The following is a 25,736-nucleotide window of genomic DNA, read 5'->3' on the forward strand; positions in this document are numbered from 1 at the left end:
AGTAATATCTGATTCAAAATTTTTCTCATGGCCCACTCAGTCTCCTTCAGAAGGAAGATTAAGTATAGTCGTACAACGATCACAACTCCAGCACTTTCCCAACACGACTGATACATTTCCTTAATTCGCGAACCGCTCTCTCCGACTCAAGCGTTGATTCGCTGAAATTTGAAGACCTGTCAAACCACAAATTAGCAAGAACGCTCTGATTGGTGCGACATCGAAAAATACTACAATATGATTGGTTTGTGATACACCAAAAAATTGGGCCAATCACATTGGGTTGAGATACACCAAAAAAAAGATGCGCCAATCAGATTGCTTAGAGATACACCAAATTGCGCTGATCAGATTACACTACACCACAATACACCAATCTATACGCTAACATATAGTTAGTTTTTTTTTTAAAGAAATAACTCAAAAATGGCTTGTCGCTGTCGCAAATTGTCGCCCTTTTTCTGTCAGTTTTTGTCGGCTATCGGTGAATCGGAAAGAGATTGTCGCCACATTTTTGAGCAATGTCGCCTGTCGCCAAAACCCCTCGGAAGTCCTCATCAAGAGCAGCGTCTCTTACTTTGGATGCAGTATATGCTTGTTATGGCGCCTTTCGTCCTAATAATTTTGACTGCAGTTAGAAACAAACCGAAACTCTTTTAACCTCGAATAGCCTCTAGCTAAATACATTTTTCGGTCTCTGTTTCTCGACAAAGTATTGGACGACGAGAAGAGTATCATATTTCAATAACATTCACGTTGGTACTACAACGTGGGCTCCATATTTGGTTGTTGTCTATCTGGACTTTGTCCGGTGCGCGCGGAATACGTGATAAATGCAGGTTGTTTACAAGGAATCGACACGGTGATTGGGTGAAGTCCAAAGTGGCTAAAAGCGAATTTAAGTGGTAGAAAACGTCTAAGCACGTGAGGATTGCGTGAAAAATGGACTAACAATATCATTGTTCCTTGTAAAATTTCTTTCTGCCAGATAGGATTTCTCTAAACATAATATTTAATTCATGGAGTAGTTTTAGAAACAAAGTTAAGGATATTTAATGTGGCAGACGACACAGAAAGTAAGTATAACTCGGTGGTCTTTCAACCTTCACAAAAAGAGCAGTCACAAGGCAAAAAAAAAAAAATTATCAATCAAGTATGCTTTATGTAAATGCTTTTACGCAGGTTTTATCTGAGTCAGCAAAACTAGCCCTTCCAAAACAAAAAGCTCAAGTGATAAAGTGATGTTAGGCCTTCATCTGACAATGTGTGCATTGTAAGTGAAGGAGCGGTACAGCAAACACGTCTTAACTTCTAAAAGGTAGAAAAATTACCTGACGACCTTTCTAATTCCGACAGATCATAGCGAAGAAGTCCTCACGAAGGACATGAACCATTATACTGGTATCCTAATTTCCTAACATGATTGACACGAGGGACGACACTCTGATCAGTGCAAGCATACCCCAGCGTTGTGATCTCATTGGTGCATAATACATAGCCTAATGTGGCAATTCCGTAAACGTCACTCTTAGCCTTTCTGATGATCTAACAACCAAGCACAAGACCAAAATAACACTGAAAGTTTTATTAATTCCCCCATATATTATAATGGTTATCGGCTCTTTACCTTTGGAGTTTCAATAGATTTCCAATAATTATACTATATAATCAATGCACTCTAGCCTCCACTTCAGTCTTTATCCCACGGCCTAACAAAACACCTAGTCCGTGTATCTCGATTATGCAAGAAATTGAACAACTTGTATTACATAATTTATAATTGGAAAATTTTCACAATATTCCCCAAAATTCTATATCATCACTTCTGTTTTGCTGATAAATTTTGACATACCTGGTCTTCTCTTAAATCAATCCAAATTTACAATATTAGGCGACTAACAATGTCTTATTTAGGTAATTAACTTATTCTTATTCTCAAGTACTCTCCTCTTTATAAATACATATTTTAGGCATGGTTAACCATCTTCGCTTTAGCTGTTTTAACTGCATTTTTACATACAAATTGCTTGAGCACACAAATTTAACTTAACTCATTACTTTAGCTTTGCCTCTTGACGGGAACGAAATATTCCTACCTAGTATAAACAAATAAATAAGTACATAAATAAATATAGATTATAAATCTTTGATGTTAAGCATTTCGACAAATAATTTGTACTTTTCAGTGTTACTCATTACAATAAATTTTATGTTTTCATTTTTTTTGTTATACATACACGCAAAATGAACTCTATTTACACTTTTACGGTTTGTTCGCATGTACCATACGGATGAGACCTCGATGACACGCCTTCAACGACACGCAGATTCTGAAGGTGAAAACCAAACTTTCGCGGATGTTCTTGCTTCCATAACCCTTTATTGTATAAAGGCATTGAAAAGCAGAACAAAAACAAATCTAAACATGACAAAACATTGAATACAAAAGAAAAGCAAGACGGAAACAAACAAGACAATAAGAAAAAAATCAATAACTCCTTCACTACAAACACATGAACTCAACTTATTCAACTCACAGAAGTACCCAACCTGCCTTTCTCAGTGAGGTGCCTGTAATGTGCTTGGAGGAGGGATAAAGCGCAATTCGAGTGATGGCGGTTGAGGTGCGTAATGAGCATGTCATTGAAAGTGCACTGAAGTAACAATACATTTGTAGAGTTGAATTGAAGAAATCCAAGCGATTCAGCAGATGTTATCTTCACTTCTGTTCTCTTTGGAAGGACCGGCGTAAACGCTTAGTAGATTCTTCGGTGAAGACAAATACCAAAGTCAGAAATCCGTGCCAAGCAAAACAGAGCCTATCATTTCTACTAATTAAAGGCAAGTATCAAGCCATTCTTTGGATCGCTTCACGTCGGCGGGAACAAATCCGTTTCGATTTTCACGGGCGCTTGTGTTTGCCCCGAGAAAACACTCTGTTCCCAAGGATCCGTGGGATAGATCATCAACTGAGCACACACTGCTAGTCTCCATATCTGCGACGGTCACGTGAAAGTTTCGGAGATCTGGTGCCGAAGAACTTTTCGTAAGTTCTCTTTGACCCATGCTTTCAGCGTCGCTCAAGAAGGAGAGGTCGAGAAGCTCTCGGTCAATTTGAATTCTGAGAGCGTTTAGAGAGTCAATATCGTCACGGCGTTCCACAGAAATTACCTCATCACTGGGCTAAGAGGAAGGAATGAATTAAAATTTAAGATATGGTCAAAAATGCATTCATGAATAAGGCCATCGTATAGTAGCTTGTAACGAATTTTGGTGGGTTTCTCGCGATTTTCGCCTGACAGTTATCTTTGTATCCATTTAACAAATAGATTCCATTTTACCAAATCTCCGTTCAGTTTGAAATCTCAGTGGACGCTAAAATTCGGTAAGAACAAAAGAGTGGCACACAGGCAAGTCACTCAAGTCCTCGACACATTTTTGCGTCAAGTGTGATCTATGACATGCATAATAGAGAAGTTATTTGATTCCTTTCCGCGAGATAGCAGAATTATCAAGGTCTTAGCTTGTGTTATCCGCCTCACTCTTTCACGCCCAAAAATAATTCTCTTTATGATTCCGAACTTGATTCAATTGTTAAATATGACTAGAGTAAGCATCCTTACTTGGTATATAGGGTTCTCGAAAGTCTTCTCCTCAATGTAGGGATGAGGCAGTGTATCTGCATGGTGTTCTTTCAGTTTCATTCGCCCGTTTCTCCGTCTGTAAGCCCTCAGTTTAAATATAAACAAACCAAAGACAGCAAGCAACACCAATACGACTGCTGCCACGACAACTGGAATTGCATAAGACGACTTGGTCGGGGAACCTGGATACGACAAAACAAAAAACCGCGATCGTCTGTTTCAGTTTCCATTGATCCTTAAACTCCCAATATCAGATTAGCAATTCTCCTTCTCGTTGCTATGTATTTCCTTGTTAATTCGTAATGAGAATATGTTGCAATGCACTGAAACTGCAAGACGACGTTACATGCCGATCACCTCTGGAAGTTTGAGGCTTGAATGCTTGCGGTTAAAATAAACAAACGCCAGAAGTATTGAAATAAGAGCAAGTCATGATACACTACAGATCCGTGTTCATGGCATGGACTAGCGTAGGGAAAATAAGTATGTCGTAGCTTATCGCCGGCTCAATGCTAACATTAACGATTGTAGTTAGTGTTATTAGTAGGGATGACATGTTGGGAAAACTCGAAACTCTTTGGATGGAAAAGTCATGTTGAAATCAACCACTCGAACAACAACAACAACAACAATAGCAACCACTATCTCAGTTTGTACTCTCCCTTACCTTATAAGCTATTACGAAAAAAAAACTGAAATTAAAATTAGAGTACTGGCTACCTGAAATGACCGGCATAGGGGCAAGCGGAGCTAGGAAGCCAGACAGAGTGCAACTGAACAATACAGAGGTGAAAGGCTGAGAGGTAATGTTAGTAGTCATTACTCGTAAGTTTCTTTTGAAGCATTGGCATCCCTGAAAAGATGACGCTACGCTCTTGCAGGGAAGGGTTAGCCCTTTACTCCGTAACATCAGTCAATCAATCAATGAACAAGTTTATTGTCTTTACGTGAGGCATGGTTATCCAGGTTGCCCGAGCCAGAGGCTCATGTATGAAACGTGAGACAGCAACCCACCCATCCCACAGTAATCTCGTGCGTGGGAAATTAACGCAGGACACGAGGTTTACGGTTTATTCGTCCTTATCCGAGAAGACTAGAATATCTATCCATTTCTTGATATTATAGAAAGGTAGCAAATTCTCCTCAGTTATTTTAAGACCACGAGTATTGGTCCGGCCGGGGCTCGAACCCTCGAGCTCCCGCACGACACAATCCGGCGCTCTAACCAATTGAACTAACTGGGGGGCGGTCAATATTCTCCATACTGTTCTCTAGACATTTCCTAAGGTGCTGACGAGGATAATTTGTTTAACAATCAAGACCTTCTTTAGTACGTTGGTGATCGTTTCCTTTATTCTTGTGCCCTTCATGTGTGAAGCAGGGGTGATAATGTAAGGAGAAACTTGTTTCTAGTCACTCTTTGAGGTCAAAGGGTTAAAGGTTATGGTTAAAGGTTATGGTTAGGGTTACAGGTTATGGTTTTAGGGTTAGGGTTTTAGGGTTAGGGTTAGGAGTTAGGGTTAGGGTTTTGGAACCTTGTCACCTTGTCGCTTGCGACGATCAGTAGCAATCCAATGGTTTTAACCCAAATAAGCAATCGAAACTTCTCACTGATTTTTATCCTTCAACATGTGTGAACACAACAACAAAATGTTGTTTACGGTCTGAAAGTTCCCGCTTAACATGAATTACAGCAACAATGTTTTCAACTTTGTGCTGGCTTCGAGAGTCAGTCATTTCTTATCACTAGTTAAAAGTTGAGATTAGAAGCCTTCCATTGTTCATTACCTACCTGAGAATGCTGCATTGTCAACTTCAGCCACAAGGTGACAAGTGAAAGAGTCAATTCCGTCGATACAGTTCATGTTTTTTCCACAAGGATTTGACAAACATTCATCTATTTCTGGAGGGTAAATTGAAAAAAAAAGGTTCTCTGTAAAAACGACAAATCAAACAGAAAATTGCCAAACTAATTTGGGTGGAGACCGTGGAGTTAGGGTTAAAAGTGCTGGCTCCAACGGCAATGGCGCTCTTGCACTAACGCACAACTCGCCCTTGGTCCTCATCTCCTTAACCGAAATTTCCGTAGAAAAACAGGAACGATAAAACCATAAACTCAAAACTTTGTCAGTGTTCTCACTAACTTTTCTTTAAAGGTTACTAAAGTCAATGTGAGGCCTCGGTCCAGACGTCACTTACCATAACAAGGGGTACTGGGCACCAGATTGACAATCAACCCAACTTACCGTGCTGACAAAGAAGTCCTGAGTATCCCTGATAACACATGCACGTAAAACCAGAGCGATGACTCACGCATGCTCCGTGTGGCCCACATATGTTGGATGGAAACGTCATGTTACTATCAGCCACTCGAACAATACAGTGGTCAAAAGCTGGAAGGTAATGTCAATCGTCTTTGATTATAAATTTCTTTGACGCATTGGTATAGTTTAGAACACCACATTACACTCCTGTGTGAGAGTGTAAGAGAGGGTTTACCCGTTTGATCTTAACACATTTCCTAAGGTGCTGACAACGAGAATTTGTTTAACAATCAAGAGCTTCTTAGGTGGTCGATCATCTCCTTTATTCTTGTAACCTTAATGCATGATTCATTGGTGATATTGTGTAGTTAAATCACTACCCTGCACAAATGCTCTGGAGTAGAATCTGGGATGACACTTGAAAGACCATGTACTGCCGTTCTCCTCGATTAACTGAGCTGAAATTTTGGTTAAAATTATGAGGCAAAATTCGTCCCGTTACTCAAACAAACCCTTTTACAATGTTCAGATGAAGTACTGCAACTTCAAAATAGATAAAACAATCCGCAAACATGATTTTTTTCATAGAGATTTCGCGAACAAGTTTGTCTATTTCTCGCGTCAGTTTTACGACAACTGTTCAAATTAAACCTCATTTTCATCGTCTCACCTTTCTCACATCTTTTTCCAACATAACCCACAGCACATTTGCAGAACAGGCCCTTTCCATTGTCAACGCAAGTGGCACCATTGACACAAGAAGATGATTGGCACCTGTCGTTCTTAATTTCGCAGTGGTTGCCATGGTACCCTCCGGGGCATATGCACTCACTACCATTTCCAGTTTGACGGCATCTCCCATCGTTTAAGCAAATAAAGCTCGCACAGTTATCTGTTTCTTTTACTTCACAATTGCGACCTGAAGGTAGAATTTATTCTTGAACACTTTCATTCATACAGCGTGTATGTCATCTTTCAATATGAGAACCAACGAAAGAAAAGGGGGGGGGGGGAGGGAGGGAGGGGGGAAGGAGGGGAAAAGGGAAAGTCAGTAAAGCGAAGCGCGATGGTAAACGGCGCTCTAAAGAGCGGAGGAGTGAAAAAAACGAGGGAGGCTTGGGTCGAGTCGCGTAATGAACCCGAGCCGACCCAAATCTCCCTCGCTATTTCACTCCTCTGCTACAATCGAAGTTCGCTCCGTTTTACTATGAACGCCTGGAACAAACTATCGAAAAGGCTTTTACAAGTTGAATCAAATTCTTGTTGTCTGAGTAGAAGGGTCAGACAGGAAAATATTTGGCTCGAGGTCATGACGCACGGACCGACCGCAACGAGGTCAGTGTTTCATAACTGAGAAAACTGGCATTGCTATTTTGAGAAAAGAAAACAAGGGGTTCTCAATAAGAATTTTAGCAGTTTCAACTGCTTTTCTCACCTTTGAAGCCTGATGGACACCAGCAAGTGAATTCAGATATCTCATTAGAGCAAGTTCCATTATTCTGACAGGGTGACACTGCACACTGATCCACCTCTACAGAACAGTTCACACCTGTATAGCCAGCAGCACACACACAACTAAAACTGTTCACGCCATCCACACATCTGCTTCCATTGTGTTGACAAGGCTGAAACAAGCAATCATCAATATTCACTCTACAAGTTTTCCCTTTAAACCCAAGAGGGCATACACAGAGAAAGTCGTCTACCATGTCAAAACATTTGCCTCCATTATGACAAGGGGAACCGGCACAATCATCTACATTAACTTCACAATTGTCTCCAGTGAAGCCACCTTGACAGACACATTTATAACCACCAACTTCGTCTAAGCACGTTCCATTGACACATGGCTGTGACTGACACTCATCTATGTCAGACTCGCAGTGGACACCTGTATACCCCAGGGGACAGTTACAGGTAAAACCATTCACCAAGTCGATGCATGAGCCTCCATGGCGACACTGTTGATTGACACAGTCGTCAATGTCTACATCACACTGTTTGCCTGTGTAACCTGGTGAACACATGCATTCGAAGCTATTCACAAAATCAGTACAGTTGCCCGAGTTTTTACATGGCTGCCTGGCACAATCATCAATGTTTATTTCACAGTTGTTGCCCCAAAAGCCTGGACTGCAAAAACATTGAAACTTGTTGATACCATCAAAACAGTACCCTCCATTTAAACAGCTGTCGCTGGCACAGTCATCAATATTTTTCTCACACTTCTTTCCAGTAAAACCTAGTTTGCAGGTACAATTAAAGCCATTAACCAAATCAGTGCATAACCCATCATGGTAACAAGGAAATGAATAACACTCATTGATGTCTACAGTGCATGTCTGCCCTTGGAAACCTGGGGCACACATGCACTTAAAGTCATTAACCAAATCCACGCAAGTTCCTCCGTTGCTGCATGGATCAACTTTACAATCATCAAAATCTATTTCACAGTATTGACCAGCATATCCCTTAGCACAGAGACAAGTAAAATTTTTGACACCATCTACACAAGTGGCATTGTTTTGACAAATGTGTGATTGACAGTGGTTGATATCAACTTCACAATATGTGCCAGTGATACCTTCTGGACAAACACAATTATGTGAAGAATTAAAAGACATGCAAGTACCCCCATTGCGACAGAAAAATGCACTGCATGCATCAACTGAACCAGCACAAGTTCTTCCTGTGATGCCTCCAGAACAGTTACACTTAAAATTGTCTACCAAATCAATGCAATCTCCACTCTGACAAGGATTAGGAGAGCAGTCATCAATATTTAATACACAAGTTGCATCTGTAAATCCGTTGCGACAAATGCAGTCATATCCTTGTCCATCATGGCTGTTAATGCATGTTCCACCATTCAAACAAGGCAAATTAGCACAATTATTAACAATCACATGACAGTCTTTACCAGTATAGCCTGATGGACAAGTGCAGTTGTAATCGCTGACAAGATCTACACATGTGGCATTGTAATGACAAGGACTATTCGCACAGTCATCAATGTTAACCGCACAATCCTTTCCTGTAAACCCAGTCTGACATAGACATCTAAAGTCATCCACTGAGTCCACACATATGCCTTGATTCTTACATGGCTGCAGAACACAGTCATCAATGTCAACTTCACAGAACTGTCCTGCGTAGCCAGGCTTACAGATGCACCTGTATGAGTTTATTCCATCAACACAAGCTGAGTTGTGCATACACTTATGGTCTCTGCATTCATCAATATCTATCTCACACTTTGGACCAGTGAACCCACTCATGCAATTGCAAGAAAACCCAATGACTAAGTCAACACAGGTAGCATTATTGTCACATGGTGTGGATAAGCAGTCGTCAATGTTCACTTCACAGGTTGCTCCTTTGAAGCCCACTGCACAGTCACACTGAAAATCATTCACCTGATCATGACAGGATCCTAGAAAAATGTAATAGCAAAAATGTAACATTAATTAGCATTACAATTTAGACACATAAAGGACCCTCCACCACTTGCCACCCCCTCTTTAAAGCTGGAAATTTAAGGTGATTTACAATGAACAGAGTTCAAACCATTAATGTAAGGATTGTACCACATCTCAAACAAATGTACAACATCTATCATATTGTAAGTTATATTTCTTAATTGATTTTATTTCTCACTCCTTCGGGAAACTTCCACTGAGGCTTTTTTCATGGCAGTTGGCATCAAATCATTTTGCAAAGGATGCTTTGCCTTTATTGTCAGATGTCATTTGAAACATTTGAGCGATTAATAGTAATTGCTGAAAAATGAATTCATTTGGTGAAAATAAGAGGGTGAAATTTTTTCAGACCTGAAAACCATTAGCACTTCTAACCTTTCACTGATTGATTGTGCATGCTCCTTAGAATAACTTTGTATCAGGGGGTCAACTGGCAGAGTTCTCACAGGACATTCTCACAATGTAAAATTAAACTACAAAATAAACTCACCCCCATTCTTGCAGGGCGCTTGCTCACAATCATCTATGTCCCTATCACAATTTTTTCCTGAGAAACCAGTCTTACACACACAAAGATAATCATTCACCCCATCTGCACATATTCCTCCATTCTGGCAAGGATTACTACCACATTCATTGTAGTTTACTTCACAAAAGACTCCTGTGTATCCTGGCAAGCATGTACAGGAAAACCCATTTACCCCATCAATACAGGTGCTACTGTGAAGGCAAGGTAAGCCAACACAGTCATCAATGTCAGTCTCACAGAACCTTCCCGCAAATCCAGGCTGACAGTGACAGCGAAAAGCAGAAACAAGATCTTGGCATGTTGCCCCATTCTTGCACGGATTGCCTTGACAGTCATCAATATTTGTCTCACAAATAATTCCAGTAAATCCCTTACGGCATTGACATCTAAATGAGTTCATCTGCAATTAGCAAAAATAACAGTTAGTTTGCTGCTTGTGCTTTGAAAGGGATGTTGCAGCACAAGCTCTAGCTAGTGACCTGTGTTGCACTCGTAGGTTAGACTCTGAAGTCCAGAACTTACACCATTTCATCTTGAGATATAAATTAGAGTGCTGTAATAAACTGTCAGGAAAAACTACAGAATGTTTCAAATTAAAAAGTAAAGTTTGCAAGTAAGTGTCTAAGTGGCTGACATGAGGTGCCAAAGCTTATTCTGGTCACTATAGCTGCATGAAGCAGTCAGGAGTGTTGCTACTACCCCTGAATGGAATGCTACAATGTAGGTTGTTACATGTCGGCCCACTGCATTCTTCATGCATCCCAGAAAGTTTGCCTTTTCACATTATATAATCTTGGGTAAATAAAGGCATTGTGAGAGCAAAATGTCTTGTACAAGAACAGGACATAATGACCCCAGTTAGGTCTTAGCCAGGATCTCTCGCCCCTGGAGTCCTGGGCCCAGTTTGAAGGCTGATCAGCTGATCAGGTTAAATTTTCATCTAGGATTCTTTATCCCTTTGTTCAAAAGCCTTTCTCTGATAATTTCTCTATTCTTTGAAGGGCACCCAATCATCAAATTGTTGACAAAAATGATTGTACTGAATTTTCTATACAATGTAGAAGGTTTCAGATCTTAAATCAGATTTCACACCAACCCTGGGTTATCTAAACCCAGCTTTGAACAACCCGACCCAGCATGCTAATCATTATGCCAACATCTCTCACCTTCTCAAATATACAGTACATACACTGTACATATACTATGACTTAATTTCCAGGTGACTGGGCTTACACATGAAAGACAATAGAGTATGAATTCTGATGTAAGTCACCTGATCAATACAGGTCCCATTGTTACGACATGGATGTGCAGCACATTCATTTGTGTCAACTGAGCAGCTACTTCCTGTAAATCCTGCTGCACAATGACACACCTGCTGTCCACTGGCAGTTATAACACAGGTACCTCCATTCAGACATGAGGTGGGTAAACAGGTACTATCATAACCCTACAAAATACAGTTACAGTCTGTATTAATATTAAGCTGTCACCCACAGGAAATGGCAGGGTGACAGTTTAATACAACTAGGTTAATAAAGGTTCCACAGATTAGGGGTATCATGAAAAACAATAAACAATGCCAGTTTAGGCAATAATTGACCACTTAATGTATTAAGGCTGATAGTTTCGAAAGAAACTGTTTGGGGCTGCGTCAGTGGGAGTAACGAAATAATTTGGATATATCAACAAAGTTGAAATGGTAAATTGGCCACCGTAATGATTACAAAAGCTGACGTTTCGAGCGTTAGCCCTTCGTCGAAGCCATTCGCTCCGATGAAGGGTTAACGCTCGAAACGTCAGCTTTTGTAATCGTTACGGTGGCCAATTTACCATTTCAACTTTGTTAATATATCCAAATTATCACTTAATGTATTGCTTTCAGTGACTGAGGGGTGGAGGATAATCAAAACAGGCCATTAGGACTTAGTAAAGGGTGACTGCGACCTCGCAATAGAGGTGATCATTTACTAGAGGTGAAAATTACAGTAATTAGTAATGGTACTAGGACTGAGTAGAGTCCATTTGGTCTGTAATCATGCATAAGAGTGACTAACAAAATTAGACTTCAACTGCAGAGCAACTTGAATTGCTTGCACTACTTAGTGACTGAATATCCCTTGTGTTGTGCAAGGTTGCCATTAGAACATGCAATAGATGCAATAGGTGCAATAGATGCATGATCTGAGTTGTGGGCAGTTAAATTGAATTATGCCTGAGTGTTTAGCAAACATGGAATGTTGCATTACGACATGCTCCTCTAGGGGGGTTCCCCTGCATGCTCCCCCAGAAAAAAATTGAAACTCCTTTGGACATGATTTCCAGCTTTCTAAGACATGATCTCCAGCATTCTAGAACATACTTGGAAAAAGAAATTATTTTTTTTCTTTGATCACAATTTGCAAAGTAGCCAGAACAAAATAGTTTCAGAAAGCTAACAGGTTTCCACAACTAGCTTCTGATGAAACCCTGAACCCTGGTTTTGTGAGAGGCATGAATAGGTATTGATAGTATTCATAAAGGAGGTGAGAACTGTCAAGAAGAATACAGAAAGTATCTTCACTCCATTGCAGAAATGTGAGAGGACTGGGACAAGTTTCTTATATTGATTACATTGAAAATCTAAACATTTCCACTGACATGTTACTGAATGAAAAGCTACCCAGTCAAGTTTGAGAGTTTTCAGCAGAAAAGTGTCCAAATTGGAGCCTTGCAAAAGTTGCAAATATTCCATACAAATGCTTAAAATGTTTTGGCCTGTCTACCCAATCCATACCAACTCTCTATTTTAGGTGATATTTGAAGAGCTGTCATTTTGCCATTTTCCTCCTCTAAATATTTCTATTCTTGCTTAAGATGGCTGGTACTAGTTTCCTCGTGCTGGGAACAGATAACTCTTGCAGCACACGAGAGAGAAACGTGCAAAAGAAGCGTGAGATTAAAAGACGAAAATTTAAAACAAAGATGGCGGCCCGAGGATTTTTTTCTACTTATGTGAGAAGTTTACCTAAGAGCTTGTATTTAATGTGTTGAGCAGCAACTGTGAATGCAGGAGATAGAGACTAAGATAAAGAAGACGATTTTCAGAGAAGTAAAGGATGCATCACTTCACATTTAAAAGAAATATTCAACCGATATGAAATCTTGCGACGGCGAAAGAAGAAGAAGCTAAACTTCAGAATACCTGGCCCCTCATTTACATGGCATTAAATAAGAATAGCGTCTATTGTGTTATGCCTCATTCTTCAAAGCCTCCCGACACTTGTAAATGATGTGGACGGGTATTCTGAAGTTGCTCCATATGATATAGCCAGAAGTCATGTGTAGGATTTTTAAGATGAGCTCGGGAGGCTGTCTTTGACAGCTGTTTAATGATTTTATTGGCAGTAAATGTCTGTAAACATCAGATCGTAGGTGCTCGCGTGAGCACACGCAATTGTCAGCGATAGCTAAAACAGATCATGAGCAAATGTCGATCTTATAGAATCCAGATTTTTAAATGCTCGAGAAAGCGCATGGAAATTGCTAAACTCACGAAAGCTATTGCATGAAAACAAGTCCGGTGACCCCTTCTTTTTACTGTTCCAATATGATAATAACGTTGAAAGGAATCATCAGAAAAAAAATTAGAAAATTCTACGGAAGGAAATTTGTCATGTGTGAAAGTTGCCTTTTTTCTAGATTTTCTGAAATTCCGCTCCGTAGAATTTTCTAAAAATCTTTATGCATTTTCCTTTTCAAGTGCCAAAAGCAATCACTGAAAAAAATCACGGGGTCACCGGATTAGTTTTGGAATTATTTAAGCCAAAAGCTAAAAAATGCGTCTGAATACGCCTATGAAAGCATTGCCATGGAAACTGCTAGTGACGAAATGACACCTATTTTTGGATAACCAATTATTATATAATTCAACCCCGTAAAAGTGTTCAACTCAGGCCTTGGTCAGTCTTTCTGTTGTATTCTTTCAAAGTTACAAACCATCAACAAGATGAAAACTGGTACGAGCCACCTTAATTAAGACTCTCAAATTTAGTTGATCTTTTATTTAAATATCTTAGTTTTTCAAACAAACAGAAAACAACCACACTCTTTCCCAGTCTTCTCACTTTTCTGCAATGGGCTATGACCTTCTTCTTGCAGACCAGCATTTTCCAGCAGGGAGTATGGCAACACATACCTTGAGAAAGCCACTCCATAATAAAACAGTGGTGGTGATTATCCTAGAAGTTATCCTTTCTCTGTAGAATAGGAAATGACCCATAGCTATCAATTGCCAGGAAACTTTACTGAAAAAGCTGAAAAAGAAAAGAAAAGAAGAATCATGTGTTTAGTTATCAAATTACACAACAGAAGAGGGCATTTGATTGGTGAATAGATTGAGACTATTTAAACACTTTAATTTTTTTCTTTATCAAGGGAGAGGGTAGCTTGCTTGACTCATCTGAGCTACAATTTGCACAGAAAAGGAAAAGGGACTGTGATTCTACCAGCTTCTTATATGAAAGAGCACATATATAGCTAGCAAAGGTTCAATCAATAATATTCCCCATGATCACCTAGTTATCATTTTATTTTGAAGCAAAGAAAATTAAAAATTGTGCCTCTATTTTCAAGTTTTGGTCACTTGAAAAAATTGCAAGATTAAGTGCGAATTAAACAGTTTCCTACCGATAATCACGATTCTCTTTTTTTCATATTATTTGCACTCAGAATCCAAAAAAGGTGAAATAGTTATTGATTACACATTAAATAAAATTAAGCGAGGCGTCAAAATTAAATTTTAGACCGACATACAGTAAATGAAACATTTGCCCAGCGCACAGTTCTACCAAAATCAAACAGTTACCGCTGATAAATTATTCATTAGGTTCACTGTGCAAAAATTTGCGTAAACTCGTAATTAGCCAGCAAATTAGAATTCGTTTAATTTATTAAATAACAAATTCTACGGTCATATGATGGCACGAAAGAACATAATTCTGTAGTAAAGATTCAAATAAAATACAATGTTATCAACATAAACTTTCTACAAATTGGTAGCTAACTTACTAAATCAAATTCCATACTCATTTATAAAGCTCTGGGAGTGGAAGGAATGACGAACCAAAAGTCTGCAAACCTCAGAATTCCTTCAGTGCCAAGAACTCGTGTCTGGGTTATAGACGCCGTTATCAAGACAACTTGGTAATTGTCTGCGAGGAGAATGGGCAACAGACTTATTTGCGAGGAGAATGGGCAATAATTTGGGCAATAGACTTAACCCGCAAAAATTTTCTTTCCGGAGGAGTTGGGGGACAACTCCAAAACTTGAGCCAAGAATAAAAACAACCAGACTGAGGAAGAACTTATATATAAAGAATTACAATTGAAAATTCCCTTTTTTATCGAACGTCAGTGAACTCGCCATCAAATTTTGATGTACAGACATTTTTTTATGGTAAAGGAATTTTCAGTTTTATACCTCCCCTCCCTAGTGGATATGCACAAAGTGTACTTTTCTCTAATGAAGGAGATTTTTCTTCCGATAAAAAACGCGAAACTGAGAACGTTTTAATAAACTGAATTCAAAATGCATAGAATCATGAATTTTTTTTACGTATGCTGTGTCTTTTCGTTGCTTTCTTATCAAGATTCCCTGTAATTTCAAATGCGTTTTAAACTAATAATGCATGATCGGCTTTTATCTTCTCCATACTATCAGAGCAAGAAGCTCAAGGACACAATTTAAATCAAAAGTAAAACCAGTGTTTAGCTGTAACGGTGACTGTTTGGAGTTACGATTTTGAAGTGCTTATTTCACATGGAAAGCATGGAACAAGAGCCTCTTCTTGGAGTAAAAAAATCAGGTATGAAGCACGAAATGCGCGTTTTTCTTTTGGTTTTCCGTTCAACACGATAGAAGTTTAATTTTTATACTTTCCCTTTTATACTTTTATGTTACTTTGCAGTACTTTGATTCACCCTTAGTTGTAAAAATATAGCTCATATCTAAAGAGGAGAATCTATTCCACGGGAATTTTTTTAAATCGTTATCAATAAGGAACGTTTCTTTGTCAGTAATCTTAACTCCGGATTATGAAATCAAGAGCATTTCGAAGTGATGGAAGACGAGAAAAACTTCATGTTTGATAAATATTGTTTGTGTGCCTGTCTTTTTGTGATGCGTAACTGGGGTAATAAAGATATATCAGTAAAAGTTGTAAAGGGAGAAGTAAAGTTATTTTCGTCTTAGTTTCAGTTAAAAATCTTGCTTCAGTAAAGAGCACTTAGCGTGACTTGATACTACGATACGTCAATCGGTGTCTCGTGATCAAAACATGATGATTACGTTTGCATTTCAGTGGTGTTAAAATGACATTTAATGTTTTAATCGTATTAAAATTTCCGAGGCTATCCAACAATAGTAATTTTTCTCCGAAATGATTTCCGTAAAACCTCATACTATTCTCAAATAAAGCCGTAGTCTATTACAAACGTTTTGAAGTTGTCGGTCATTAGCATTTTGATTAAATTTACGCAATCTATCGCTCTCATAATTACTTTATCCATGGAGCCGTGAGGAAATCTTGCCTTTCATTTTCTAGATGACTTTGTTTTTCGTAGTCCTGTCAAAATTATAAACTTGCAAAGATTCACTGATATTGAACAATTGTTCTAGGCGAGATTTCCTTATAACCACGTACTTCATTATGCATACAATTCTTGGATAAAAGAAAGCAGAGGCAAAACAACAGATTACCTTTGAGATTAAAGCTGTGTTCCAAGCTAGCCAAATAGGGCATGCAGCTCTTTTTACCTGTGTAGATCACCTCCATCAGCAGGGATTTTTAAGCTGCTACTCTCTGTGCTGCCTCAGGTTTGCTCAAGTTGTAGAACACTAGACTGCCATGTGGGAGGTGGAGGGTTCAAGGCCCAGACCACACCAACACTTAAGGCCTTAGAATAATTGAGTAGCTCCCAGTATTGTGATCTGGCATTGATTCCAAAACTGTGGTGGGGCAGAACTTGTTTAATTATTACGGGGGGTGAACTAAATATAAAGGTGGTATTGGGGACAAACTTGCAATGGAGGAAACCTCTCTACACTGTCAGGTACCTCGTTACTTTTTTTAGCTAAATTTTTCACTCTTTCAACAGGTCAATCTCACAATAAACATCCTTACTCTAGATCATCAATCAGCGACGATTTTAATGAAACCTCTGTGTACTCCTACTGTGGGAGTAATTACAACATCCCCAGACCAGATAGACGCCAAGCACTATGTGATACTACATCTACAAATAACGAGGAGCCTCTGGCTGCACGAAAAATTCATCGTCCTTACTTTATATTCCTCGTAACAATTGTAAATGTGGCACTTCTTATGTATACCTGCATTGCTGGAGGAGTCGAGAAAATTGCTTTCAAGCCAGAGCTTCAAAATACATCAGTTAACAAATTTGGATATATAGGATTAAATGATTCAGGGCATAAACAACACATTGCTCGATACTGTGGGGTCAACTGGTTCATTGGACCTAATTCATCTTTTCTGATTCAGACAGGGGCTAAGTTTGGTCCGGTGAGTTTTGAATTTTTTACAGCTATTCAATTGATACTGTTTTAACCTTCTCAGTGAAGGACTGTTTATAATTAGCTAACCCTGTGATGAGTCTTCATTTGTATGAGTGAGAGTCTCTAATTACAACTTCCAGGTTTTCTCTGAACTCATTCTAAGAACTTCTAATTAAGTTTAACCTTTAAACATGCACCCTTGCTTCAGCATGCATAAATTCTCTTTACTGCTCATTTCTACAAATCCAACATGCAGCAATGGTGGGGAGAATTTGTGAGACTATCAAGAGCCTCTTTAATTTGTGATCATTTTTCTTACTCTTGTAACCTTAATTAGTTTGAATCAGTAAATATTGCAAAGAGAAACTAGATCCCAGTCACTCTTAGGGGTTTCTAAGGGTTAAGTTAGAAACAGGTAGACATTTTTTACTTTTAGTTGTAAGGTTTCAGTGCCAGGGCTCAACACTTAAACATTTCAACTTACTAGCCAAGTGGTGGCTAGTGACAACTTAGATGTTACGACAATTTCAGTTTGTTTACTAGCCAAACTGGCCAGTGGAAATAAAAAACCACTAGCCAAAACTGAATTTCTACTAGTCTGTGGTTAGTGAGTTTCCATCAGTGCCGAGCCCTGAGGGTCATGTTTTATACATTCTCATAGTGAAGGTAACTAATAAGGGACCTTATACTGATAACCCTTGCAATTATTGCAACAACTAGGTGTAAGATTCACCTTTGTTAAGTTGTCATGGTCACCTCAATTGACTGAGTCCCAACCACCAGTTTGTATTGTCCGTTTCCACCTGAATTGAAAGGTCACTTGAGCAGAATCACCTATTCCAATTAAAACCAAGAACAAGGTAATTGACCTTATTTGAAAAAACCTTTTGGCTGACAGCGATGATAACTTATATATTCATTAAATGTTTCCTCAGTGTATGAAGAAGTTGGAGGTTGTAGAAAAAAGAATTCATAACATATCAAAAAAGGAAGCTGATTATGTCTGTTGTTCCTTTAATGAGGAGTGTGGAATGATGAAAAATACAAGGTATGGGTTAATTTTTAATAAGCACTTAGTGGTAAACTCTACCATAGGCCATTACACCCTCTCATCAGTACATATATTCTCCGTACTGTTCTCTATGCATTTCCTAAAGTGCTGACCAGGAGAATTTGTATAACAATCAGCCACTTCTTAAATTGGTGATAATTTCCTTGACCTCTCATTCTCATGACCTTTACATACATACATACATACATACATACATACATACATGCCTACATACTTTATTGCCGCCTCCCCAATGGGGCTTTTCAGGAACAATATATAAATTACTGACTATACATTCAAATAAAATTAATTAATCACAACATCTAATATAATATAATCTAAGAATATATATAAAAACATATGTACATGATTGGTTAAAAAAAAATATTCTAATCAGAAGTACTAATCAGATTTCAAAAATTCAGAAATAAGCAAAGATTTGAGTTTTCCTTTAAACATATCAATTTTAGATTTAATTCAAACATAATTACACTATAAGGAGAAATTAAAAGCCGGTCACTCTTAGGGGTACAGTAAGTGATCAATTATAGCATGTAGTGGCACTGTGTTTCGTTTTTTACAATACCCAAATCTGTAGAATCTGCATTAACAGGTCACCCTTGCCATTCCCTGTGGGTGATCACAGGTTCGACTGTAATTTTGGTAGTTTTTGTTTAAGGGGTAACAAGATTAGGAGGGTCCAACTCTAATAGATAGGGATGAGGAAGAGCATATAAAGAAACTTGAAGTTCAAGACCAGGGAATTATTAGAAAGGAGGCTTGATTGAGATGTTTGGATTATTTAGAAACTTTAAGATCTAAATGGTTTGGGTGAAAATTCACCTTTCATTCCTCCTCAGGAAGAAAAGGGTGAAAACTGCTTACCATAATATAAAATCACAGTGACAAAAAATATCATTTACTTTAGATGGAATTCCTTGCTTGTCTCTTGTTATTATATTGATCAATTTGTGTTTAGTAACCCTGTGTACAGTTATTTAATATTTGGTATCGGTAGTATCCATTGCAGTGAATGCTAATGAAAATTGGTGTGAAATTTTCTTTTAAGTTGCCAAGGAAAAGTCATTGATTCTGGGAACTGTACAAGTCCAAAAAGTCCCTATTGCAAACGTGGTGTTACGTTACGACCCTGCTGTCTTGGAGTTCATTCTCAATGTGAAGTTATCTCTGAGCAGTATTGTTCATACATGGGAGGTCATTGGCACAAAAATCAGGTACAAAATTAAATTTTTGTTTCAAGAAATGATTTGTATTCATTTGTTACCTTTAAATTTTGATGGTGATTTTAGAGCTTTTCCCCAATATGTGATCTGTGCTGAAACACATCCCTCAAATGTCTAATAGCCAGAAGTGAATGGGTAATGGTGCTGCAAAATTAAAATGAAAGATAATGACATCAACTTCATAAAAAAGATAACAAATGGGAATTATTTTATAGGTCTTAATCTTTTAGTGAAAAAGGAAAATGATGAAATTATCGCTATTTATAAAAACTGTTTTGAGATCACTGGTGATCCTAGCAATCTGATTGGTTTTCATTGATGCGATTTATTCACAAATTGTGCTATTTCTTTGCTCTAAGTTTCATCTTTTTTCCTGGCTAACAAGAAAGCTATACTTAATCACAATAACCAATCAGATTTCAAGGTTTGTCTAAATTAGCCAATCAAATTGCAGGAAAATTAAAAGAAAACTTGCAATTTTTTGCAAACCAGCTCAATACTGGCTTAATTAAGTCTTTGTACAGACTGGAAAATCCTGTATCTGAGCAACTGAGTTTTGCAATTTTAAAATGGATGTAATAAAGTGGTAATTGAAATTCATGTTGTGCAATTTTGGTCTGAAATCTGATACTTGTGATTTCAAATCAAACTCACATATTGTGCTCTCTTTGGATTTTGAAATGATTTCAAATGATATCAGACCACATTGCAATCCCCTCAGTTCAATTACCAATTTTAACTTACCAAGGGGTGTCACTCTTTTCAAGTATTCGATCATTTTGACTGTAGACTGAGGATGTTACATTTTTCTTTTAAAATGGTCAGTAAAACTTAATATTGCTTCTTTTTCATGTCATCCCACATGGTTCTCTGTTGATGGTTTGATAGACCCTCTGTACCCCGGTGAATTGCCTTGATGGGATTTGTGGAATGAGTGGTGTTAAGAACAAGGCTAGTGGAAAGCAGTGGTATAGATTGATTACAGCAATGTTTTTACACCTTGGTATGTTTTTACGTTGTATTCCAGTGTTTGGTGTAACTAGTGTCTGTGAAATTCCTTCTCTAGAGGGGGGGGAGAGATTTGAACCCATGATTTGAACCAAAGATGTGAACCCTCTTGTATTGCAGTAAAGGAAGTTCTTTACATGAAATGTAGTCTCCTGATGTTTTGTAAAGTTACCAAACTACAATGCATTTTCTCTCCTCCCTTCTTACTCCCCCTAAGTGTTGTTGCATAATATTACAAGGGAAGATTTAAGACAAGTCCCAGAGGGGTGTTTGGGGGAGGGGGGGGGGGTTCTTGTTAACAATGTTGCCAGTAGCAGATCTCTTGTTGGCTCACTTTGCTTGGGCCTTACACCTTTCCTACAATAAATGAGAAAAACATTTTTCCTCTTACCCACCCTCTTTCAACTAGAGCCACCATCACTACTTCTCCTCCTTGTCAGAGGTAAACAGAACAGAGCTTCTTTTTCCAAGCTTAGAATGGCCAAGTAAAAGTGATTGTTACATAAAGAAAAATTTTTCTTTTGTTTTTTTAGGAGTGATTCATCTGATTACAAATCTCATCTTCCAGATTCCTGTTGGAATTTTGATTGAAAGGGAGATAGGGTAGGTCTCCTTTAATTTGTTATGATTAACAAGGTGTACGAGAGTTTTACCAAGCCTACCCCTCACAGTTTTGTGACGTTGAGCAGTACTGCCAAATTTGGGCTAGGGCTACCAAATAAGGTGATGAGCACGTGCGTGTGAAAAAAAAAAAAAAAAAAGAACAAGAAGGTTGTGAGAGTGCGAGTTTATGGAAAGTTTTTCCATCGAATTTATTGAGAGTTTCGTGAATTAGATTGAAGCGGAATAAACCAGGAAATTGGGTTCACAGGGCTTTTCATACAAACTAACTTACGAGTAGTTGTAATTTAATTTTTTTTTTCTGTTGTGATTTTGAATCCTTAAACTTGGTGCACTGCATGAAATTCTGGAATAATCTTGTTTTTGGATTCGACTGCTTTTTTAATGTTACTCTGAAACTGAAAACTGTGCCTCTTTTTTGTCTTTCTTTCTTTCTTTCTTTCTTTCTTTCTTTCTTTCTTTCTTTCTTTCTTTCATTCTTTCTTTTTTTTTTTTTTAATGCATTAATTAAAGGGAAGTTAGCGAGAACGTTTCTGAAAGGCGGCCGTGGGCCGGAACTAGGATGCAACACTTATCAACTGATAGTTTGTCATATTTTGTAATCTGTGATGGATTGGCATTCTATCCAGAGGGTGTAGCAATACCCCTAGTCGCTTCATGCTTCGGAAACTGGGAACGCTAGGAACGGCCACAGATATGAGCCACTTCGTTCGATTGGTGACCGCGCTTTTCTTAGGAGAGATGTCTGATAATATTCTTGCTTACGCTATGAAACTGGCTGATAATAAAGCGCCCAGACCAGTGTTCTCCTTATCAGGCGGTAACCGGTAAAATTTACCGCTGTAATATCTTACGGCCCAAAATTGCTTGGAATTCTTGACAATTCAACAAATTAGAGGAATGCTCCACCGATGTGACAATTTCTTTTACCTGTCGTGGTTGACATAAAGGAGAAGACTGCCAGACTTGTAGACTGCATTTACAACAAGGGAATGTCTTTCTGTTGAAGACTAAGTTTTTTTGTGTGTTGCTTTGTGATGAGGTCGATTTTTCCTTCTTTTTTAGCTCAATTCGGATGGCTTTGATCTACCTGATAAGTGGCATCGGTGGGAATTTATTTTGTGGACTTTTTGATCCTCTCACTCCACAGGTATGTACACGGATAGGTTAGGATGCGAACAATTCTTAAATTGTAAACTCCAAGCGTACCTAAATTATCGTCACAAGTTTGATGCTCTTTACAACTGATAATTGTGCGAATTTTGAAACTTGGGAAACTGATTGGATACAAAACCAAATTCTCAAAATCAAACAACACAGATATGTAGGGTTATCCGTTTAGAGAATCTTCCTCCATATCTCAGAAGTTGACCGTTGAACAAAAATATCGAGTCGGGAGAGTAAACAACAACACTCACCCTGGTGAATATTCATTTAAAAGCGAGGCTTGGACAAGCAGCGGAGCTTGGGGAATCTATTTGAGGCCTGAACCATTTCCCCCCAGAAGGAAGAATAACTACAAAAGTGGTGCGTTCGCTATCTAGAACAAATAGAACTTGAAATCCCGGATTCAAACGTGGTAACAAAAAAATTCATCATCTTTTTAAGCTTTTCTCTCAGTTCCAAAGTATTGTGGTCATTTTTTGCGCGCGAAAGCCGATACCTTGGCAGAAGGTTCGAGGTTGATTCCTCGTGGAGTACTTAGCTTTTTTATTTGTCCTATGCTAATAATAATAATAATAATAATAATAATGATGATAATGATAATAATAAAAATAATAATAACTTTATTAATCTCCTCAAAAAGGCTTTTCAGCTTAATTTACAGCGTCAAATATCTAAAACTTAGTTTTCCAAAAATAACCTTAAAAAATGCTGTTTTATTTTACTTTAAATACATCTAAATTAGTGATAGACTGAAACTCATCTGGGAGACTATTCCACAGGTTTTGGCCTCTGAAAGTAAATGCGCGCTGACCTGCAGCCGTCCTACAGAGTGGTTTATGTAGGCGGTCCCTACTCCAATTGTTGCAGTTGTACGCTACAGACAAAACCAATATAGTCATCTTTATTTTTCTTTCAATGTTCTCCTATTTCAGAAATTTACCAAGGAGTTGTTACTGTTGCTTTTTTTTAGATTCAATTGCTATTGTCTATTTTGTTTCTTCTTCTTTTTATTTTTTGATCTTGTATTTTATCTATCGATTAAATTTATAGGCTGGTGCCTCGGGAGCTCTCTTCGGTATCCTTGCCTTACTGATAGTGAAAATGGTGCAGTTTGGACGTGAAGTAAAGAGACCGTGTGTCGAAGCTCTTATGATACTGGGCGTGGCACTGATCAGTTTTGGTAAGTCAAGTCTTTTAGTTTATGTCACGAACGCGCACTTACGGTAGCTCCGTAAGTGAATTTGACGTTACGTGACGTGACGTGTGTCTTGCCATCTGACGTGTGACATTTGGTATCACGTGAAGTGATGTCGTGTTTTGTATTTTTTTATTGCTATTGCAACTTGCATGTTAGTCTGAAATAAAATCAGTTGAAGTTGAAGTTCTGTAATAGGGAAGTCTGTTTTTCTTTTCGCCATGCATGTGTGGACCTGAGATGTTGATATCAGATTTAAATTCAGCCAAAGTTGTATTCTTCTAAAGGAACAGTCATTATTTACTACCTGAGGAGGTCGAGAAGATTTTATTTGGGGGGGGGGGGTAACATGGTTTTCAGTCGCAACATTAGGGGGATCCGCGTCGCCAAAAGAGTATAAAAAGGGGGAGGTAATAGAAAATTGACAGTCAATTAACTGCCAATGAGGGAGGGGGGGATGGTAAGTATATTACAGAGCCTTGTGGGAGATACAGTACATTTTATCATGACGCAACCAAAATCCTCCAACGCCTATTCCCTCCTCCCCCACACGGTAAACTATTACCTTGAAAAAAGTGTCTTTTTTTATTTTGCGTTGTAGCGTTAGGGACGTTACCATACATCGGAAACTTTGTACACATTGGAGGGTTTGTGTTTGGTGTTTTTGCATCGTTGGTGTTCCTTCCACGATCAAACTTTCGTCGAATCCAGACCATGGCTCTTTATACCTGTTTCAAAGGAGTTTTTGCGTTTCTTCTTGCTGTGCTGACTTTTGCCTTTTGTTTTTTGTTTACCTTTGATAAAACTTCCAATTTCTGCTCATGGTGTCAATACCTCGACTGTGTGCCGTATACGGAACATTTTTGTCCAAACATGAATTCAGATGGGTATGGAAACACCGGTGGATAGAATTCACTTGCGACTTGATGAAAACAATGAGATGGGAGGAGAGATGAAATAGATCTTAGAACTTCATGTTGATGTGATCGTACGAGTTCTCCTGAATTCTCAACACTGAAGTAGCTAGTATTTTAGAAGACAGTTGACTATAGTCCACCTGAGGAAGCAAGAATTGGGTGGGGGGGTAAGCCCTAGAGTGCCTCACCCCTTCCCCTGTCCTTTTACTTAGATAAAATAAACCTATTTGGTAAATACTAGCTGCCACTAAGATGTTAGTGATGGAACCCATTGCACGAATGCCCTATCTCCGATCCCTCGCCCCCTTTAACCCCTCTACCCTAAAGCTCTGTGGAAGAAGAAGAAGACGCGGGGCCCGAGAAGATAGACAACGGATGGGTTCTGGGCTGCACTAACACTAGATCGCCGGCCTTTGGGCGGAGGATACAAAAAAAAAAAAAAAAAATGAAAGGGAACAAGTTGTAGCGGTAGTTGGAGGATCGTTACTTATTTTGAAGTGAACGTAGAGGACAGATTCATCAATAATTTTGTCAGCTGCTGCCATTGCCGGGCCAAAGATATTACTCTGAATATTACTTGTTATCTCGAGATTTATTTCTGGTCAGTGCTAAGAGAATAGAGTTTGAAACGGTCACTCTGAAGAACGTATTTTACGACGTTTACTTTAATGAATGAATATACATCAAGTATGTCTGAATTTTTAATGGCAGAGAAAATAAATTTGAGAATTAAGAACAGTTTAAAACGAGAGATGCTATTCAGTCGATGACAGAGGCGCATAGTGCGATAAATAGAACTTCGAGTCGGACTTAAACCTACGACCTTCCGATCATTAGTTCTTCGGATGCTCAACCACTGAGCTACAGGAGACTGGTAACAAGCTTGCCCGTTAAACCAGGTCCATGGAGACAAAATTTCCTGAATGCTGTTAGGTCAGGAATGTCAATATGTGATGCTTATATATATGTACTGATGATGTAAATGGTTTTGGAACATTGTTGTAAGTGAGTAGCTAGTTGACTTTTGTTGTTGTTGTTCATTGTTACAGTGCCTCTTCTGTG

General features: G+C 38.5%; 2 protein-coding genes across 4 annotated transcripts; one reads left to right on the forward strand and one right to left on the reverse strand.

Moving 5' to 3' along the window:
- Nucleotides 1-1,570: 1,570 nt before the first annotated feature.
- LOC111330543 (uncharacterized) lies at nt 1,571-16,802 on the reverse strand. 3 transcript variants are annotated; one of them, XR_016002599.1, is made up of 12 exons: nt 16,656-16,802; nt 14,966-15,108; nt 14,094-14,211; nt 11,190-11,366; nt 9,878-10,316; nt 7,344-9,341; nt 6,579-6,827; nt 5,891-6,037; nt 5,437-5,547; nt 3,624-3,826; nt 2,551-3,183; nt 1,571-2,377 (listed from the first exon to the last, which is right to left on the reverse strand). XR_016002599.1 is itself a non-coding variant. In XM_022935412.2 (11 exons), exons 3-11 carry the CDS (start codon nt 14,175-14,177, stop codon nt 2,836-2,838), a joined length of 3,756 nt encoding a protein of 1,251 aa, XP_022791147.2. In that variant the 5' UTR covers nt 14,178-14,211; nt 14,966-15,108; nt 16,656-16,802; the 3' UTR covers nt 1,571-2,835. The 3 variants fall into 3 exon arrangements, 2 of the variants coding, with proteins under 2 accessions (XP_022791147.2, XP_088619720.1); XM_022935412.2 differs by having other exon boundaries at nt 1,571-3,183; XM_088763594.1 differs by lacking the exon at nt 14,966-15,108 and having other exon boundaries at nt 1,571-3,183; nt 16,656-16,793.
- LOC111330544 (inactive rhomboid protein 1) lies at nt 15,451-25,420 on the forward strand. Its single transcript, XM_022935413.2, has 9 exons — nt 15,451-15,762; nt 17,054-17,478; nt 18,407-18,519; nt 19,592-19,757; nt 20,655-20,769; nt 21,308-21,377; nt 22,461-22,545; nt 23,613-23,742; nt 24,359-25,420. The coding sequence occupies exons 1-9, from the start codon at nt 15,717-15,719 to the stop codon at nt 24,664-24,666; spliced, it is 1,458 nt and encodes a 485-aa protein (XP_022791148.2). The 5' UTR covers nt 15,451-15,716; the 3' UTR covers nt 24,667-25,420.
- Nucleotides 25,421-25,736: the final 316 nt, after the last annotated feature.

The sequence above is a fragment of the Stylophora pistillata genome, chromosome 6 (assembly GCF_964205215.1).
Source record: "Stylophora pistillata chromosome 6, jaStyPist1.2, whole genome shotgun sequence".
NCBI lineage: Eukaryota > Metazoa > Cnidaria > Anthozoa > Scleractinia > Pocilloporidae > Stylophora > Stylophora pistillata.

Bases quoted from the DNA above. Each gene is read 5' to 3' on its own strand.
- LOC111330543 (XM_022935412.2), bottom strand. From the start codon at position 14,177: ATGGGTCATTTCCTATTCTACAGAGAAAGGATAACTTCTAGGATAATC. The intron at 6,828-7,343 runs GTGAGAAAAGCA...TTCTACCTTCAG, and splicing joins GTGTCCATCAGGCTTCAAAG to GTCGCAATTGTGAAGTAAAA. The intron at 3,184-3,623 runs GTAAGGATGCTT...CCTTCCTCTTAG, and splicing joins TCGAGAACCCTATATACCAA to CCCAGTGATGAGGTAATTTC.
- LOC111330544 (XM_022935413.2), top strand. From the start codon at position 15,717: ATGGAAAGCATGGAACAAGAGCCTCTTCTTGGAGTAAAAAAATCAG. The intron at 17,479-18,406 runs GTGAGTTTTGAA...ATGTTTCCTCAG, and splicing joins CAGGGGCTAAGTTTGGTCCG to TGTATGAAGAAGTTGGAGGT. The intron at 20,770-21,307 runs GTATGTTTTTAC...TTGTTTTTTTAG, and splicing joins AGCAATGTTTTTACACCTTG to GAGTGATTCATCTGATTACA.